General features: G+C 53.1%; 1 protein-coding gene across 1 annotated transcript in view; it reads left to right on the top strand.

The window, feature by feature from the left end:
• Positions 1 to 261: 261 nt before the first annotated feature.
• Positions 262 to 18,421, top strand: part of UBP1 (upstream binding protein 1) — a 34,010-nt gene continuing 15,850 nt past the window's right edge. Inside the window, exons 1-6 of the mRNA XM_044659009.1 lie at positions 262 to 311; positions 7,066 to 7,217; positions 13,855 to 13,931; positions 16,281 to 16,386; positions 16,870 to 16,976; positions 18,097 to 18,249. Coding sequence (XP_044514944.1) covers positions 262 to 311; positions 7,066 to 7,217; positions 13,855 to 13,931; positions 16,281 to 16,386; positions 16,870 to 16,976; positions 18,097 to 18,249 — 645 coding nt within the window. The remainder of the gene's footprint in view (positions 312 to 7,065; positions 7,218 to 13,854; positions 13,932 to 16,280; positions 16,387 to 16,869; positions 16,977 to 18,096; positions 18,250 to 18,421) is intronic.

Here is an 18,421-nt window from a genome sequence, read left to right as displayed (position 1 = left end):
GGAGCCTGACTCCGCGAGCGAGCCTACTGCTTGAAGGAGGTGGGCTGGGGGAGGTGGTGGGGAATAAAAGGGGCGGGGCTTGGCAACACATCCACCGCCTTTGGAAGGTGGGGGGGTGGAAGATGGAGGGGAGGAAGGCAGGAGCTAGGTGCTACCTTGGGAGTGAGGGATTGGGGGAACCAGGAGCTGGGCGCTATCTCTCCTACTGCATCGGTTGGGGGAATGGGGTAGGGGAGGGGTTTGAAACAGCCTTGGGCGCCGATGAGGGGGATAAAGATTCCGGAGCTGGGTGCTAGCTCCTACAGCTGGAGGTGGGACTGGGGGGGGGCGTGAACCCTTGTTGGGGGGAATTAAGAGAAGGTGGCAGGGGCAATGGGGGTCAGAAGCTGGGCATTAAGTGTGTGGGGGGGAGGCTTGGAAAGGAGGGGCTGAGCATGACACCCTCCACCCTCCAAGCCCTCCCTGCCTTTGAGGCTCTTTTAGTGCCTTGTCTTGGGAAAGGTTTTTTTCTGCCCGGGACACCCCCACCCCCAGAGCCTAGCCCTTGGCCACAGGACCCCCCTTGTGAGTGGTGGGAGCTACTGGTCTGGCCCATTTGCCGTGGAGCAGTTTTGTTCTCTGCTGTCCTTGCCCGGAAGGGTTTGGGTTTCATTTCCTAGACCCTGGTCCATTGGGTTTGACTTCTGTTTGTTTGTTTTAGTTTTCTAAACCCTCACCTTCCATCTTGGAGTCAATACTGTGTATTGGCTCCAAGGCTTTAGAGTGGTAAGGCTAGGCAATGGGGGTCAAGTGACTTGTCCAGGGTCACACGGCTGGGAAGTGTCTGAGCCAGATTTGAACCGAGGACCTCCTGTCTCTAGGCCTGGCTCTCCATCCGCTGAGCTACCCAGCTGCCCTCCTATTTAAACATTTGACCCCCAAACTGGTGTACCCCCTCCCTTGCATTCCCCTTTTCTCTGCTCCAGTTCCTGGGGCAGAAGGAGACAGCAAGCAAGGACGGGTCTGAGCTTGGCCTGTGTGGGGCAAGCTGGGGGGAGGGATGGGGAGGTCAGGACCATTTGAGAGTCTCAGGAACAGCAGGCTGGAAATGACCAAGGGGCCTGGGGTGGCATTTGTTGGTGTGGGAGTCACCCAGGACCTGGGAAGGATCCCTGCCAGGAAAGCCACGGTATGGGGAAAGAGCAGGGCTAGAAGCCAAGAGCAGTAACCTCAAACAGCCATGGCGTGGGCTCTCCCCCCCCCCCCCCCATTCTCTGGGTGTTTCTTTTATATTTTTGACAAACTCGGTTTGTAAGAACTCTTTGGGACACTTGCCCTCTCAACCTAGAGCACTTTGAAGCCAGACGCAGGGCCCTACCCTTGCTGAGCTCCACAGTTTTCCATGGCTGGTGAGCAGGCTGGCCACTCTGGAGCTGCAGGTCCTTCTCCCGCCCTGATTTAGGGCCAGGAAGCAGGGCAGAAGTCTTTCCCAGCATTTTCTCTGTAATTGGCCTCTGGTTCTGCTCCCAAGTCTGGTCTCCTCTGCCCTGCCCTCCTCGTTTCCTAATGACAAGCACATCTCTGCCCTCTCTGGGTCACTGCATGGGCCCATTGGGGAACTAGCCACAGCTCCAAAGGGCTGCACCTGTCAGCAGCCATGTTCTTGTTTTCTTGGATTCACCATTTTCCTCTTTTAGCATCTTTGCCCCGCCTGATGGATGGGAGGGAAGGAGAGCCTCTGAGTTGCTTTAGTCGCATTTCTTTGGCATGCTGGCGATGTCAGAGTTTGTTTTTTAAGCTTCGTTCTCTTCTTTGGCCATTCATCTACTGGCCCCGTGCCTTAGCCTTCTGCGTCTTTGGCCCTGGGATCCTGATCAGACAGAGTTGTTACAAAGACCTCCCAGTTACCTGTTTCCTTTCGGGTTTTTGCTACGTTAGATCTGTGCAGAAGCTGCCATTTCGTGTTGTCTTCTCTCTCGCTCTTGACAGGTCGGGGCTGAAAGGGCCCTTTTGGCTGCTCTGGTTTGCTTGCTGGGACTCTTGGATGGAGCCATTTGGAGCTCATCTTGGGCTTTGGCGGGACGGTTGGCCAAACGAAATGTCCATTTTTCTGGCTGTTTTTTTCTAATAACGATCTTCCCAGTAACTAGAATCTGAGTTCATCGAATGCTGAGCTACCCCTGTATTGGCTTGCTTCTGCTCGTGGGCACCCGGTCTGTTCCTTGATGGCCCTTCGCCTTATCCCCTTCCACTCAGGTGCTTCTGCTGCTGTCCCTCGTACTGAGCTAGCCTTACCCAGACTTACCTGCTCAAGGGATCTGTCTTCCACGCCTCCTCCTGGGCTGCCCCGTCCCTCCCCGCTGGCTCTCCTACTAGGTCTCGCCGATGCTCTTTCCAGCTGCCGGTCTGGAAGGGCCATCTCCACTGCTCTGCTTTCCTTAATCCCTTATGCTCCAGCTTCTGACTGGATTATGCCGCCAGAACTGCTCTTCAGCCTCTCTGCAGTCTTAGAGGCTACCGACCAGCTTCTCTCTCTTGGTTCTCCTCCTCCCTCTCTGACCGCTCCTCCTCTGTCCATGGCTGTCCCTGGGGCGTCTGTCCTGGCCCTCTGCCCTTCTCCCTGGATGGAGTGATCAGTTCTCTGCTGATGACTCTCAAATCTCTGCCTTTCAGACACACTGGCTGTGCAGTCGATATCTTACACTCAGTGTGTCCGAAACAGAACTCGGGACTTCTCGGTCAAGGCCGCCCCCATCTTCTCAGTCTCACTGCCCTGCCCCCAACCCCCCACGGGAGCTCTTTGTCCTCTTTGCAGCATCCTCTTCTCTGATACAGCCAACCCCCTGGTGCAGACCCTCATCCCCTAGTGCCTGGCTTATTGCAGGAGCTGTTGAGGGAAGGGGTAGTCGGCCTGCCTCCGCTCTCTTTCCCCCTCCAGTCCAGCCGTCATTCAGCCACTAAAGTGATTTTCTCGAAGGTCTCACCGAAGTACCCCCTCTTCCCCAGGGAGCCCATCTAGTAGCTCCCTAATGCAAAATAAGGCTCCAGTTGACATTCAGAGCCTTCATGGCCTAGCCTGTCCCTCCTCCTCCACACGTAGTCTTTGACCCGGCCGCCCTGGCCTCCCTCCCCTTTTGGTCTCTGGGCATTTTCTCTGGCTGTTCCCTCTTCCCTGACTTACATTCCCAGTAAAGGTCTGCCTATCCCGATGCCTCCCAGGTTTGCTGCTTTCCTTCTCCATGATTTTGTATTGAACATAGAAGTTTGCTCGTTGTCTTCTCTACTGGATTGGGGACTCCTTTGTATCCTTCCCAAGTGTTGATCGACTGCTCGATGGCTTGCTTTGTAAGCCGGTGCTAAATCATGCTAACGCTCACTGCTCCCTCTGAGGGAAACAGTCTGAGGTCTGAGCTGGACTTTCCCCCAGAATTCGCCTTTACGTGTCTTTTGTTCTTCTCGAGGAATTTGGTTTTGATTTCTTTTTAGTGCCATGAAATGTTCTTTGGGGACTTTTATTGGTCTCGCCTCGTCTCCTCATTCAGGATACCCGAAATCTAAACTCGGCGTTAAGCTAGTGAAGCTCTAGAGGCTCAACGTGACGCTAAGACTTTGGGGACACCATACCCATTTGTTCTGTGTCTGAGCCTTTACTATTTCTCCAGTGATTTAGATCTAGTTCAGTCCATGCTGTTTTATAGTTAGATCCGTACAGTCTCTAGGTGAGTCTCAGAAGGTTCCCAAGTAGCTCTTGGAACGCTTTAAAAAGTTTCTTGAATTTTAACATTTTTTACACTTGGTGTTTTACATTTTTGAGTTCTAAAATCTCTCCTTTTCTCCCATCTCCCTTCCTTGAGGAGGCCAGCAGTTTGATGCAGGACATTTCCCTCTTGGCCTTGCTGCAAAAGAAAATGCAGACAAAATTTATTATAATTGATAATGTTAATAATAATAATGAAGTAATAAAAAGTTTGCATCAGTCCATTCTGACTGCAGCCCTTCTTTCTCTGGAGGAAGTGGATAGTATTTTTTGTCATTAATTTTGAAAGGAATTTCTAATTCTTCATGTTGGGCTTTGTTGGCTATGTGGAAGAATGCTGACTCACAGAGATAGATTTCATACCTTTCAACTTGGCTAAAGTTAACCATTAATGTCGTTAAAATAGTAATTTTTAGTTGATTCTCTAGAGTTCTCTAAGTACATCAAGGCAGCTAGATGGGGCAGTGGATAGAGGAAGAGCTGGGTGCAAATCTGGCCTCAGACAATTCCTAGCTGTGTGACCCTGGGCAAATCCCTTAACCTTGTATGCCTTAGTTTGCTCATCTGTCAGATGAGCAGGAAAAGGAAATGGCAAACCACTCCAATCTCTTTGCCAAGAAAACACCAAATGGGGTCACAAAGAGTTAAACACGACTGACAACAACAGAAGTGCAAGTGCATCATTTTATCATCTGGAGAAAGTGACAGCTTTGCTTTGTGTTATTCCCTTTTCTTTCAGATATAGAGAGATGGTTTTCTTTCCTTTTTTCAGTGTAGTTAGCTTGCAATTAAATTTTTTTTTTAACTTTTCCTAGTTCTATTGATCAAATTAATGGTCTTTTTGCTTTCAAGTTCATTAATCTCTAATTTGCAGAATTTTAAAATTATTCAGATGGGGATTTTTTCTTTGCCAATTTTTAAAAAGTGGCAAACCTTATTCATCAGTTTTGTTCATCTCTCATTGATGAAAGCATTTAGACACATAGTTTCCCTTCAGAACTGCTTTAGCTGCCTCCTCTAAGTTTTGGTATGTTGTTTCATTACTGTCGTTTTCAGTTGTTATATAATTTGTTCTTTGACTACCAGTTCTTTAGACGAATATCATTTAATCTTCCATTTGTTTTGAATTCTTTCCTTAAAATGCTTTTTATTGCAGGGCAGTTAGATTGCTCAGTGTATAGAGCACCAGGCCTGGAGATGGGAGGTCTTGGGTTCAAATCTGGTCACACACTTCCTAGCTCTGTGACCTAGCTCTTGCTGCTCATTTGATTCTTAGTTGATTCTAAGATAGAGAGTAAGGGGTTTTTTTGAAAAATACTTTTACTGGATTTACGATCAATAAATGATGTGCTTATCTGCTTTTCTACCATTTTTTGGTGAGGTTTTCCTAGAAGAGCCATTCATTGCTTTGTTATATGTAAATTCCTTCCCATTCATATTCAGCCATCACAAGATACCCGGCATCTCTCATTTTTTCATCCTCCTAAAGTCTGGTTCCTGTCCTTGTTTAGCTCTCCATTGGGATTGTCTAGGTATGAAAGGCATCTGTTAAGATCTATTGTTACTGTTTTCTCCAATAAAGTGAACTTTCCTATTGCTTGTTAAATGCTTTGTTGTTGGGTATCCGTATGTTAATTAGCATTTTTGAGTAGTGATAAAGCCCTGCTGCCCAGGGGAAGAAATTTAGATTAATCACTTGGGTTGAAATTCCTCCCTTCAGAGTAACTTTGCTTTGGTTCCTCCATTTTCATCCTCCTGGAAGTTGGAGCCGGAATCCGCCCCTGCTTTGGCTGGGCCTCTGTGTGTGTCTCTGGTGATCCTTACTTAGATGCTTTTCCCTAGGATGCCGGTTCGTAGTTTCCACAGAGTGAGGATGTCTTGAAGGGTGGACAAACTAGAATAGAACTGTAGAAAAGAAGCCCCGACGGCCACCCCCGACTCCAGGAGGTCCTGCCAGGGGAGGTGGCCCCGTGAAGCTGGCAGGGAAGCTGATAAGCCATGAATCAAGTGGGCAGGGCGTCTGGCCCCCATCAACTAGCACAAACTGATTTTCAATGGAGGCCTGTCCCTGGCTGCCTTTCACGCAGAGCAGGTGGTATTCAGCAATGTTCAATCAACCAGAAAACTGGACTTCTTCCTTCAAATGGAGGTTCTGCAAAGACCCCGCTAACGGGAGGTAGAGGCCCCAGGTGGGGAAGGACAGACTTCCAGGGTGAGCAGTTCAGAGGTACGGTGAGCTTCTGGGGTAGAGAGTTTTCAACAGCCTGCAAGAGAAAGTCCAGTGGAGGGAAGTCAGGGGTGACATTTGAGTTGCTCAGCAGAAACCTTTCACCTGTCCTAGGAGAGAGGCTTGAGGCAGGCCCTCGCCATCGATAGGGTCGTGGAGAAAGGGCTGGATTTGGAACGAAAGGCTGTTTGAATCCTGTCGCAGCCACTTATTAATGTTAACAGTTGGCATTGATATAGGGGGCAGCTAGACGGCTCAGTGGATAAAGCACCCTCTCTGGAGGCAGGAAGAACTGAATTCGAATCTGGCCTCCCATCCTGTGTGATCCTGGACAAGTCCTATTTTGCCTTCATCCACCAGAGAAGGATCTTTGCTGAGAAAAACTCCTCACAGGTAGTGTGGGCCACAGGTCAGGGAAAGTGGGACGTGCCTGAACAGCAGCAACAGCAGCGTTTTTAGAACTCTTCCTTGTTCTGAGCACCGAGCTGAGCACTTGGCAGTCATTGTCTCATTCGTTCCTAACAGCAACCCTGGGAGGGAGGTGCTAGGCTGATACTCATTTTATAGATGGTAAAATTGAGGGCAGATATGTTTCGTGGCTTGCCCAGGGTCACCCAACCAGTGAGTGTCTGAGGCTGGATTGGAACTCGGGAAGATGAGCCTTCCTGACCGTGGGCCCAGCCTCGCACCTTAGCCCTGGCTGCCTCATTACTTCACAGGAAATAGTAGTGAGCCTCGATTTCCTCATAGGCTGGACCTCACTGTTCCCCACAGCTGTAAACCTGGTCCTGGGCCACTGAAGCCTTTGTTAGTTCTCACAGGATGACCACGTTACGGGAAGACCGTCCCAGATCTTCTCTCTCTCAGCCTCCATCCCTGGCTAAGGACCGCTCGCTCTCGCCTTGTCCTCTGACCTCCCCCACGCCTTTGGCTTCTCCGTTGGGTGTCCTCGAGACTGTCGCTGGGTGTGCTTCCTTAGGGGAAACCAGCCCTGCTGCCCCTTCTGCCTTCGTGCGTCCCCTTGGAGCGCCCCGTTTGCGCGGTGCTGTTGGACACGTAAGGCCAAAGCGAATGTTGCTGACGGACACCCTTTTCTTTTCAGTGATGTGTTGGCGCTACCCATTTTCAAGGAGGAGGAGTCTGGCCTTCCATTGGATGGAGACCCCAAACAGCCGCCCTTCCAGTATGTGCTGTGTGCTGCGACATCCCCGGCTGTTAAACTGCACGATGAGAGTCTCACTTACCTGAACCAAGGTGAGGCCTGTGGGGGGACCATCCTGGTGGCCATACATGCCGGGGGGAGGAGGAATCGTTTGCACGTGCAAGTAGCCTACTGATGGCCCTTTTTTCTCTCACAAAATGGCTTCTTCAGACACTTGGAGAATAGCCCAATTTTCCATTGAAAAAGTCCTCATTGACATTTCTTGTTGTTTTTGCCTCCCCATGATTTCCCCAGTAGCTACTTTCTGTAACAAATAGTGTTTTTTAAAGACAAAAGAACCCAGCATCAAGGCGGATACAACGAAATAGCCTGACAAATCTGGTATACACTATGCAGCTGAGTATACCCAGAACTCTCTTTCTCAGCCTCCCATGTTCCTTCTCACGTGACCTGCTAACGTAGCGAGGATATAAGTTTTGTGCGGTTCTGCCTGATTGTGACTAGGAAAGTGAGTTTTACTCAGGCTTTTACTTTGTTTTTGTATTTTTCCTACTTCAAGTGATTATTAATAAATCTTATAAAATATAATACTTGGATATTCATTTAAATCTTACATAGTTCTGAGGGGGTTGTCTTGTGGGCCTTCTTCTGAGCCAGGCTCGTTCTTTATAATGTTGTGCGTTCTCCTTTTTGTTGTTGTGTAGTTCTTCTCATTGACTTTGATGCAGTTTCTGTGTCTGTTGTTCTCCTGACTCCGGGTCAGTTCATGGAGCTCCTCCCAGGCTTCTCTTTCATTTCTTCCAGCCCAGAAAAATTCCATTCCATTCATGCTCTGCACTTTGTTTACTCACACCCCAGTCAGTGGGCCAATGATGTTGTTTCCAGGCTTGGCTATTTTTGTACAAAAAGTGCCTCTATAAATGCTTTGGGGACTTTCTTCTCAGCAGTCTCCTTGGGGTACATATGTACATGTGTGCCTCGAATTAGACTCTAGGTCTGGGGATAAGAGTGTGTAGGTCACTTTCTTTGCATAATTCCAAACCACTTTTCACAGTGTTTATACAGATTGACAACTCTACCAACAATGTATCAGTGTGCCTGTTTCCTCACAGCTCTCCACCATTAACTTTTTTTTTTTTTTTAAACCCTTACCTTCCGTCTTAGAGCCAATACTGTGTATGTATTGGCTCCAAGGCAGAAGAGTGGTAAGGGTAGGCAATGGGGGTCAAGTGACTTGCCCAGGGTCACCCAGCTGGGAAGTGTCTGAGGCCAGATTTGAACCCAGGACCTCCCATCTCTAGGCCTGGTTCTTAATCCACTGAGCTACCCAGCTGCCCCCTCCACCATTAACTCTTAGTACCATTTGTCAACTGGGCCAGTCTGCAGAGTGTGAGGGGATGCCCTTCTCAGGACAGGTCTGGGGTTACCTTTCTTGGGGGGTATCAGTAGTTTGCATTTTTGAGTCCTTATTTTCCTCTGCTTTGACCACTTTGGTCTTGGGAAGGGCTCTCAGAGGGTCCTATTTTCTGAATGGCTGTGGGTGCCTGTGAATGGACTTTGGTTGGAGGTCACTTACTTGGACGACCAGGACTGCAAGAGCCTTCCAGGAGGCAGGCCGAGGGCTGGAGGACCTTGGAGGAGGGCTGTGTCCTCCATCAGCAGAGGGGCCCTCGCTGCCTCGGGAGGTCTTCTCTAGACTCTTGCTGTGGGATTCGAGAGGACTTTGGCCTCTGCCTGCCTTGCTGACTGGAGGAAGATCAATGGGCTTCAGAGGGCTTCCTGCATGGTTTGCTATGAATCAGGAGCCTACCAGAGCCATAGACTGTCTTGGGGTTACATTGAATCCAAGAGACAAACTAACCCAGAAAGTAATCCCGTCTCTCCTAGGCTTTCCTCTGGCCTGGAACAGAAGCCGGTGCACCCCGAGAAGGGGAGAGCTCCTGACCCAGAGCCCTGGGGATGGTTCAGCAGGGAAGGGGCCCCAGGGAAGTGCTCAGTGTGCGTATGGTGGGCAGGGAGGGCTGAAATGCCAGGCCGAGGAGCGAGGAGGGGTTTCTTCTTGTGGTAGATATTGGGGTGCCCATCCCAGAGATCTCTTGAGAAGTTAGTGCGGGAGGCCACAGGAGAGCCATGCGGGCTTCCCTTAGGCTGGAGGAAGGCAGAGACGCAGAACAAACACATGCGGAGCTCTGCCCTTCTGGGCATGATGTTAAAGCCCTTCCTTTGTGGATCTCTAGAGTTGAAAAAAGTTGGTTTGGCCCTCTAATGATGACAGGGCATCTAGGTGAGGCAGTGGCTAGTGTCAGACCGGGAATCAGAAAGGCTCTTCTCCCTGAGTCCAAATCTGGCCTCAGACACTTCCTAGCTGGGTGACCCTGGACAAGTCACTTCACCCTGCTTGCCTTAATTTCCTCATCTGTAAAAGGAGCTGGGGAAGAAAATGGCTGACCACTCTAGGATTTTTGCCAAGAAAACCCCCCAATGGGGTCACAGAGAGTGGGACATGACCGCAGCGACCCAAGAAGAATCTACATCGCTTCCGATATCACAGAATTCTCTTTGGAGCGGACCGAGGACTTGGCACCATTGGTTAGTCCTTCCCTGTCTGACACGTGATGCGGATGGAGTACCAGGCTTTCTTGCCATGGGCTGCCTTTCCTGCTAAAAGAAGCGCTGGTCACCGGAGGCCTGTTCTGGAAGGGGTCAGGGTCCAGAAGTGAAGGCCCTTGGCCCAAAGCCTCTTCGTAGCCCCACCGTCCTGACCAAGGATCTTCGCGCCCTCGTTCCCAGGTTTGCTGATCCATCGAGTCGCGTTTTTAAGGACTTTTAAAAACGATCTTCTCTTGAATGACACGCTTTAAAAAGCAGTTGCCTCATGCCTGTTGGAGGGGCGCCGGGAGGTGGGGGCTTTTCCATTCTGCTCCTGGCCCCCTCCCCACCCCTGCAAGATCCACCCTCTTTCCAGCTCTCCCCATTGACCGGGTTTCCCGTCATCCTGAGCCCCAGCTCCCAGGGATGCTGATGACCTGCTGGCACGTGATCCTCAGGGAGCGAGCAGGCTGCCACCTCGCCATCCCCTCCTGATCCAGGAGGCCGACCGCTTGGCAGTTGCTGTCTAGACCCCCCAACATCCCACTCTAAAGCTTCCCGCCCTTCTCCTGAGCCTTGTGCACTTCCTGCTCTAGAGACTTTAGCCTTCACCCTTTCCCACCTTCTGCTTTCGTGCACTCCCCGAGTCCTGGGTGGGCGCCCCATGAGCCAGGCTCTCCCCGCCCACCCCCTGTGAGCCTGTTTGGAGGGGAAAATGGAGGCCCTCAGAGGCCCGGCGCCTCGTTCAGCCCTCGCACTCCTTCGCCTTGCTGAGACCAGTCTCTCCTTCTGCAAGTGAGCCCCAGATTGCCCCGTCGGCCCTTCTCTCAGCAGTCCAGTCTCGGCCTTCCCCGCTGCCTCCAGACGTGCCCTCGTCCCCCATCTTCATCACGGCATCGCCCCGTCTCTCCCCCCTTGGGCGGCCTCCGCTTGCTTCCCTCTCCATTAGGTTAGCAGCCGTGTCTTATGGCCAGACCTCGCAGCTTTGGCGCTCGTGCTCGGGTCCTGCCTCCTCCGCTTGGCTGCTCTACAGCAGGCCTCGTCCCCAGGAGCACGCTCTCTCCCCGGGCTTTTTCCTGTCTTCTCCCCTCCTTTAGAGTCTGTTGCCATCTTTATCCAAGGGGTTCCCAGCCCAGACCTCTCTGCTCACCTTTACCTGCTCTCTCCGACTCTCTTTTGGGCTTCTAGAGCTGGATAGTAGGAGACGGTTTGGACTCAACATGCCCGAGACCAGTGATGGGTAAACTGCGGCCCCCTGAAATGTTCTAGCCCACAGGCGGGGACATGATTCCTAATCTGACGAATACCACGAGTGGGACACGATACAGTGAAACTCCGAAAGAGCTGCCTTAGAAGCAGACTGACAGAGGAGCGTTTCCTTTCCTTTGGCCCCTCTTTAAGAAGTCGGCCTATCACTGCCCTAGACAGAACTCAGTATCTTCCCCCAAATCTTAATCCCTTTCTATACTTATTGCTTTTCTTTTTTATACCCTCGCCTTCTGCTTTGATCGGTTCCAAGGCAGAAGAGTGGAAAGGGCTAGGCGATGGGGATTAAGTGATGTGTCTGAGGCCGCATTTGGACCCAGGACTCGCTGTCTCCATACCTGGTTCTCAGTTCACTCAGCTGCCCCTTTATGACTCTTGAGGGCCCCCCCCCCCCCCAGGCTCAGCCTAGGCTTCCTGCTCATTTCCTCACTCTTACTTCCCACTTCTCTCTAGACTCTTGCCAGGGCCTGCCTGTTTCATCTTTGTGCCCTCTGTCATACTCCCGGCAGCTTCTCTGGCTCCTTCCTTGCCTCCTGGCACATCCCAGCAAGCCTTTCCCAGTCCCCTTATTTAGTCTCTTTGGGTCTTCCTGGCCCCGCGTCGGCCACACGCTCTTTTCTTCGTTCTTCAATAGCAGAGGCAGTTTTTGCTTTTCTTTGTATCTCCAGGGCTTAGCTCAGGGCCTGGCACTTAGTAGGTGTTTAGTCGGCGCTCGTGGGCCTGCTCTGGGCTCCTTGCCAGTTCAGCCTGGCATTTCCTAGTAGCCTGGACTTTACAGAGGAAGATCGTGCTCTCTCTCCTGCTCCTTGGCCCATTTGGGAATAGGAAGCCCTCCTCTCTGCTGCTTGTCCTCTCTAACCGGGTGGGGGGAGGGGGGGTCTGGCTGAGGAGAGCCTTGGGTCCGAGTCATTCAGACACCGGCGCTCCGGCCCTTTGGAGCTTCGTACGGCCAGTGCTTGTGGGCTGCTTGCACGAACCGCCAGGTTGGGAGGAGCCTCACCTGCTTGGTACAGCAGGAGAGAACCCAGGCCTGCCATCTGGGCCACAAGGACAAGGCTGCTTTGTTGTGGAGGAGGAGAGTAACACCATCTGGGATAGGACAGGGCGATTCCGGGGCGCTCACGTGCTTGGAGGCAACCTTGAAAACGGCGGAGGAGCAGCCGGAGTGAAAGAGGGCCCGGGGGCCTTCCTGGAAGAAGCACGACTCGCCTCGGTCCTTCTGGCCCCCACAGCAGGACACGGGAGTCGTCCAGTTAGAGCACTTCACGACCTGAGAGGCGTAGTCCAGAAGGGGCCTGGCCGGGGGGGTCCCATGGGCTCTTTGCTCTGTGAGAGGGACAAGGGGGACCACTGAGATCCAGTGGGCCGCCTCATGCTGCGACATCCAGGAGGAAAGTGCCTGGGCCGGCAGGCTCAGATGGCTCCCTAAGGAGCTCCCAAAGCTCGTAGCCCCCGGGAAGGAGGCGGCGCGGGCACGAGGGCTTCTGGGGCTTGGTCGTCCGGCTCTCAGATGGTCTGCTGGTCCCGGCGCCCTAGCAGACACCTCCAGGCAGAGCAGCGGGTTGGGGTTACTCCACACAGCGAGGGTTGCCGCCTGGGTAAGCAGGCGTCTTGGCTGCATCCCCCCCTTTTGGGTCCGAGGGAAAACAATGCGTGTTTGCCAGATGTTTCAAGAAAGTACAAACGAACAAGGAGAAAGCCTTTGGCCCCCAGCATTCAAGTTCATTTGCTTTATAGAAGTCGGTCTGCTGCCCGCCGAGGCTTCACAGCCTGCCCTTCCTCTGGGGAAGCGCGGCACCTTGAGCCTCCTAATAGAGGCCAGGCAGGCAGATGGCCACCCTGGGAATGGTGCCAGGTTCCCATGAAGGGAGCCACGGGCAGAGGCTGGGCATGCCGGTGCGGGCAGTACTCCCTATTAGCTACAAGCCCCGAGAAGCCTTATTTGGAGAGCATTGTGTGTCCGCTGCCATCCCCCACAGCTGGCTTGTCTTCTCCTCTGCCTGGGATGTCTCGAAACCTTTGGGTCCGAGTCCGTCCGAGCAGAGATATTGGGGGAGGCCCGCCCGGCCTTGCTTTAGCCTCCAGAAAACACAAACCCTTTTTTCAGAATTCTGCCTGCCAGATGCAACATGGTGCTCTTGGCCAAAACAGAAGGGATTTTTCAGGCTCCTCAGGCATCGGGGTCAAGCTCACTTGTCCTGGGTGTCATCGGGCAATAGGGGGTCGGGCCTTCCTCTCCTGGGGGTGGGGTGGAGGCTGCCGGGCACAGACCTCCTTCATGTGGCGTGATTTGGCTAACCTTCATCTTATTCCTCTTGGGGAACAAATCCTGTGTGTGCAGCGGGCCAGGCCCAAGAAGAGGTGCCAGCTGAGCCTGCAGAAGGCAGCAAGCAGCATTTTTATGATACCCGCAGCGTTGGGCAGGGAGCTCCCAGGACAGGAACGTGGGCAGGTGTCTCGGTGCTCCCAGAGGGCAGCCGAGAGGAAGGATCCGTGCCTTTGCCCTTCCTTATTAGGCAGCCACTTAACTGGGGTAAAGTCACTAGGGCCGCCCTTCTGGTCAGCTCCCTGCACAGGGGACCTGGGTCAGGACGGCCCTCCCCAGCAGGTTTGGCTCAACAGCAGCTTCTAGAAAGCAGGGAAGGGGGCCACGTTTGACCTTTTGCCTTTGCTTCTGCCTAGCTTTAAGACCCATTTTCCTTCCCTAATTGAGCAGCTGGTGAAGCTGGTGTGGGAAGAGCTGAGCCCTTTCCCCCGCGCTTTGGAGAAAGCGGCCTCGAAGGTCGTGGGCCCGGGAGAAGCCGTTGTTGAAGAAAGGTTCGCTCGTCCGTGCGCAGTCGGTAATGCCGCCAAACTGACATCTTTTTGAAACAGGTCAATCCTATGAAATCCGGATGCTGGACAACCGGAAGGCGGGAGATGTGCCTGAGATCAGTGGAAAGTTGGTGAAGGTGAGGGGCGTCCCGGGGGGTTCCCATCTACCGTATTCATTCCCAGAGCCCCGGGACAGGTTGGGTTCAGACCTTGGTACGTGGGTGCTTGCTGGCAACAGCGTCTGCCCTCCACGTGTGGGATTCAGTATCTGCAGGCCAACCCACACGTCGTCCCTGTCCGAGTTCTCTTCGGAGCCAGCCTCTCTGCAGCATTTCCCTAAACTGGGCTCTGGTCAGTGGGCCTCACCCCCATTTCCAAACCCGGGCAGCGGGCACGAGGGCAAACAGAAATGTCGTCGTCGTCCTGGACAGTCTTTGGACGGAGGCATTCGTGGGACCTTTTCTCTCCCGGGAGGAGGTCAGAGAGAGCAGGCACTTGGGCCCCAGCAGGAGAGATTTGCCTTCCTGGGCCAGACCGCTGGGGCCACGTTGAGTAGCCCAAGGCCTGCTGGCTCACAGAGTGGACTCGGTCCTGTGGCTGACTGGAGATGGCTTACTTGGAGGTGGGCGTGTTCGCTGGCCGGGGGTGGGACAGAACGCGGGCCGTCTCGTTGGCGGCCGTTTCCACTCTCGGGAGTACTTGCCAGGATGGTGAGTCTGATGGTGTCAGGGTCCCGGCCTCCCCAGACTTACTCAGTGCCCCCTTGGGAGCTCTTCTCTGGCTCCATGGGCTCAGGCCACTCTAGTGACCCATAAGACCACTTGGTGACAAGGCCTTGTCTCTCAGGTTCATGGGCTTTAGGAGAGGTTCTCACTTCTCGGCACATCAGCTTGTAGCCCGTCAGTAAGGGAGAAGGAAGTTACCTTTTGGGTTAGTTTCCCATAAACCTTTTCTCCCATCTTGCATCTCTTCTATCCTCCCAGGTTTACCTCAGGCAAAGTCTCTTTTCTGGGCACAACTTTTCTCATCTGTTAAATGGGTGTGTTGGGCTTGAGGGGCTCTAAGGTCCCCTTCAGTCTTGCACCTGGGATTGTGCGATGACGTGATGCAGTCACTTTCTTCTCGGTGGTCTTGAGAGCCCTACTAAACTGACTGAGCTCTCCTGCTAAGCCAGGATCGTTAGTTTAGTGATAGCTTGGCCTAGGAAGGTCGTCTCCTGACCAGAAAGGCGAGGGGCCTGGCCTTTACCCTTGGGAGAGAAGGGGCGGTGAAAGGCTTGCTCTGTCTGGGCTGCCAGGCTGGCCCGAGAGCCTCAGGTGGTAGATGGACGTGGGCTGAGTGAGAGGCCAGGCTGCCTGGGTGATCGCCCGCCGTGCCGGGAGCCCCAGCAGGAAGTTCAGCTTAGCCAGGCCGCCGCCTCTTCAGCAGTGCCCGAGCCAAAGCGTTGAGGGGGCTCCTCTGGCTCCCTGGCTTGGGGTTGGGTTTGATGATGAAAGGTTGGTTTGGCCTGGATGGATGACGCTGATAGTCTGACTGCGGTTTGAGAAATCCCTTTCCCTGTAGCCGTAGGTGTCACTAGTCGGGAAAGGAGCAGCGACCCTCGGCTGGATCCCTGCTTGTCTGAAGGGCAGGAACCGGGAATCAGGATAGCGGTTTGGGAGGGCTATTCCAGGCCTAACTCAGTTAAGTGCCAGCTTGGTGTCAGGCTCCCTCACAATCCCCGGTCTGACCCGGAAGGATAACGAGGTTCTTCTTAGCAGCTGGGCTGTTGTTGTTCTCTCTCAGCTCTATTAGAATCAGGAGAAATGAACTTCTGTGGCACTGAGGTACGGATGCTGGATTTGCTGCCCTACAGCCTACCCTCCTCCCAGAATTCCCTTCTCCAATGGAGGCCGGGCCTGGGTGGTGCAGTCCAAGGGTATTTATAGAGGTGGTCCCAGCTGTCTCTTGGCCTTGGCTCACGCCACCTGGGTGAATTCTAAGTTCCTTATCACCCCCTTCACCCACTCCCAGCTGCTTTGCTGCCCTCCTACCAATGCCATTCTAGCTAGGAAGTTGATGTGGCGTATTTATTGTTAAGCCCTTTGAATGTGGCTTTTCCATTAAGTGCCAGATGTCGTCGGTAGTACTTAAAGAGGCTTTGGTTGGCCGCCAGGCTTCCCTGACCATCTTCCTTTTAGGCCAGATTCTAGGAGAGGCCCAGGGTCCCAGAAATGATGCTGCATCCTGCATTTAACCTGGGTCCTGGCGTGTAGTAGGTGCTTAATTGGTGTTTACTGACTGACTCTGAACTCTGAGAGCTAAAGCTAGGCTCTAGCAGCCTCAAGAAGCCTCTCTTTCCTTGGCAGAACCGTGTTTCTTGGTTTCTGCTTTGGGCTTTTTCATTCTTTGTTGACAGCAAGTTAGCCCAGAGTCAGCAGGCTTCTGTGCGGGCACCTCTCCGAGGCTGACTACTGAGCACCAGTATTTCTCCCCTCGGCCTGTAGAGCATCATCAGAGTCGTGTTCCATGACAGACGACTTCAGTACACGGAGCACCAGCAGCTGGAGGGCTGGAAGTGGAGTCGCCCTGGGGACCGCCTTCTTGATCTCGGTGCGTGTGACCCTGGCCAGGCGTGTTAGAGAAGGGAGTTGGAGGAAGTTCCACCCGGTGGCTCTCCAGCACATCTCGGGGTTTGCCAGGGCCACCCTGCTCTTTGGCGAGGTGTGCCCGATGCTGCTCGCGGGGTTCCTGCAGCTTAGGCCAGAGCAGCTCGCCCTGCAGCTCGCCCTGCTCGGAGATGCTTTCCCTCGGGGGCCAGTCAGCCTTCTGGCAGAAGCAGAGCTCTGTCCTGAGGCCTTGCCGTGGCAGCCGGCAGCGTCTCCTTGTGGAGAATCGAGTACAACGATGAAGGGGCCTGGCTGACGTTGAGAAGGTCGTTTGAGACCGAGGACGGGTTGTCCCTGAAGTCCAGGGTCCAGATTTGACTAGAAAACAGTCATTTAGATGAAAAAGCTCCTGAGAATGGTCCGCTGCTGGGGCTTTTGGTTTGAATTTAAGGGAGTTACGTGTAACTTTCTTTTTAAACACACGCAGATATTCCAATGTCTGTTGGAGTCATTGACATAAGGACAAATCCAGGCCAGTTAAATGCAGTTGAGTTTCTCTGGGACCCTGCAAAACGCACATCCGTTTTCATTCAGGTTTGTATTTCCGCCTCGGGAGTGTTGGGGTGTAGCCTTTGGAAGGCCACAACGTGTCTGTGGCGTGGCGCCCCCGTTAGGACTGTTCCTCCCACAAACCCCAGGACGCACGGCCGTTGGCTTCACTTGGCTAGTAACGTCGACTTGCTTTTGTCAGCGTTCTTCATTTTCCTAGTACGTGATGAAACCAGAGTCGCTGGTTAGTTTGAGCTTCGTTGCCAGGCTAGGACAAAGGTCACTGTTTTTAGACTTGCTGTGGCTTTATTGCCCATCAGTTGAAGGGTAAAAATAGTTTGGCTGATGGGGCAACTAGGGAGCACCAGGCCTGGAGGCGGTCCTGGGTTCAACTCTCACCTTAGACACTTCCTAGTTGTGTGATTCTGGGCAAGTCACTTAACCCCGGTTGCTTAGCCCTTACAGCTCTTCTGTCTTAGTAATGATTTAAGACAGAAAATAAAGATTTTTTTAAGAAAAAAGAACAAAAAGGTCAGCCCAAAGCCTTCAAAGCCCCAGCCAGTGTGCCTTTATTTCAGTAAATGTTTGAGCTCAGCACAGTGGGACCATATGCACGCAAAGTGTGATATCAAAAGCCTGGGGCGTGCTTTGGCGCCCGCTGCCAGAGAACTTAGTATTTGGGGGCAGAAAAAACCATTAGGATGAAGGTGAGCAGAACAACAGGGAAGGCCTCTAGAAGGGTTGAGACTCCAGCCTGGGAGAACCCTGATGACCAGCGTTGTTGGGGGGGCTGGGAAAGCGAAGAACCTTTGAGAGTGCGTGTGTTAAAAGCAGCATGAGCCGCGTCACCTCAGGCAGGAACAGAGCAGGCGATCGTGGGGAGATGGGCTCCAGCAGTGTGGCACGAGCCTTGGCAGGGCAAGGGCAAATACTGGCATAGCTGGTTGGACAAAGGGGGCTTGAAGGCTAGGATATAGACTCTGGCCTTGTTCCATTCGGTACAAGGCGGGAGGAGGGAAGGCTTGGCTGACTGTGCCATGGGAGACCTAGAGCTGCTGGGAAATCAGACAGGCCAGCTGGCGGCAGGTGGGGCTGGGGCTCACCTGGGTAGAGGAGGTGAAGGGCAGAGAGGGGCTTTGACTCAGGCGCTTCCTGTTCTTCCCAGGTCCACTGCATCAGCACAGAGTTTACCCCCCGGAAGCACGGAGGTGAGAAGGGGGTTCCTTTCAGAGTCCAGGTCGACACATTTAAACAGAATGAAAATGGCGACTACACAGATCACCTGCACTCAGCCAGCTGCCAGATCAAAGTTTTTAAGGTGAGAGGCGGCATGAAGGCCTTGTTGAGCCTGCTCGGGTCCTTGCCTTTGCAGGGCGAGGCAGGAAGTGCATGTTGGCAGGCTCATCCCTAGACGCTCTTCATGGGAGCCCCCACGAGGGCTCGCAGACCCAGGCATTGGCCCAAAGGCTGCCTTTTGAGGTCTACTTTGC

The sequence above is a fragment of the Gracilinanus agilis genome, chromosome 1, assembly GCF_016433145.1.
Source record: "Gracilinanus agilis isolate LMUSP501 chromosome 1, AgileGrace, whole genome shotgun sequence".
NCBI lineage: Eukaryota > Metazoa > Chordata > Mammalia > Didelphimorphia > Didelphidae > Gracilinanus > Gracilinanus agilis.
Note: the sequence above shows the minus strand (reverse complement) of the source record. Positions and strands in the feature narration are given on the sequence as shown.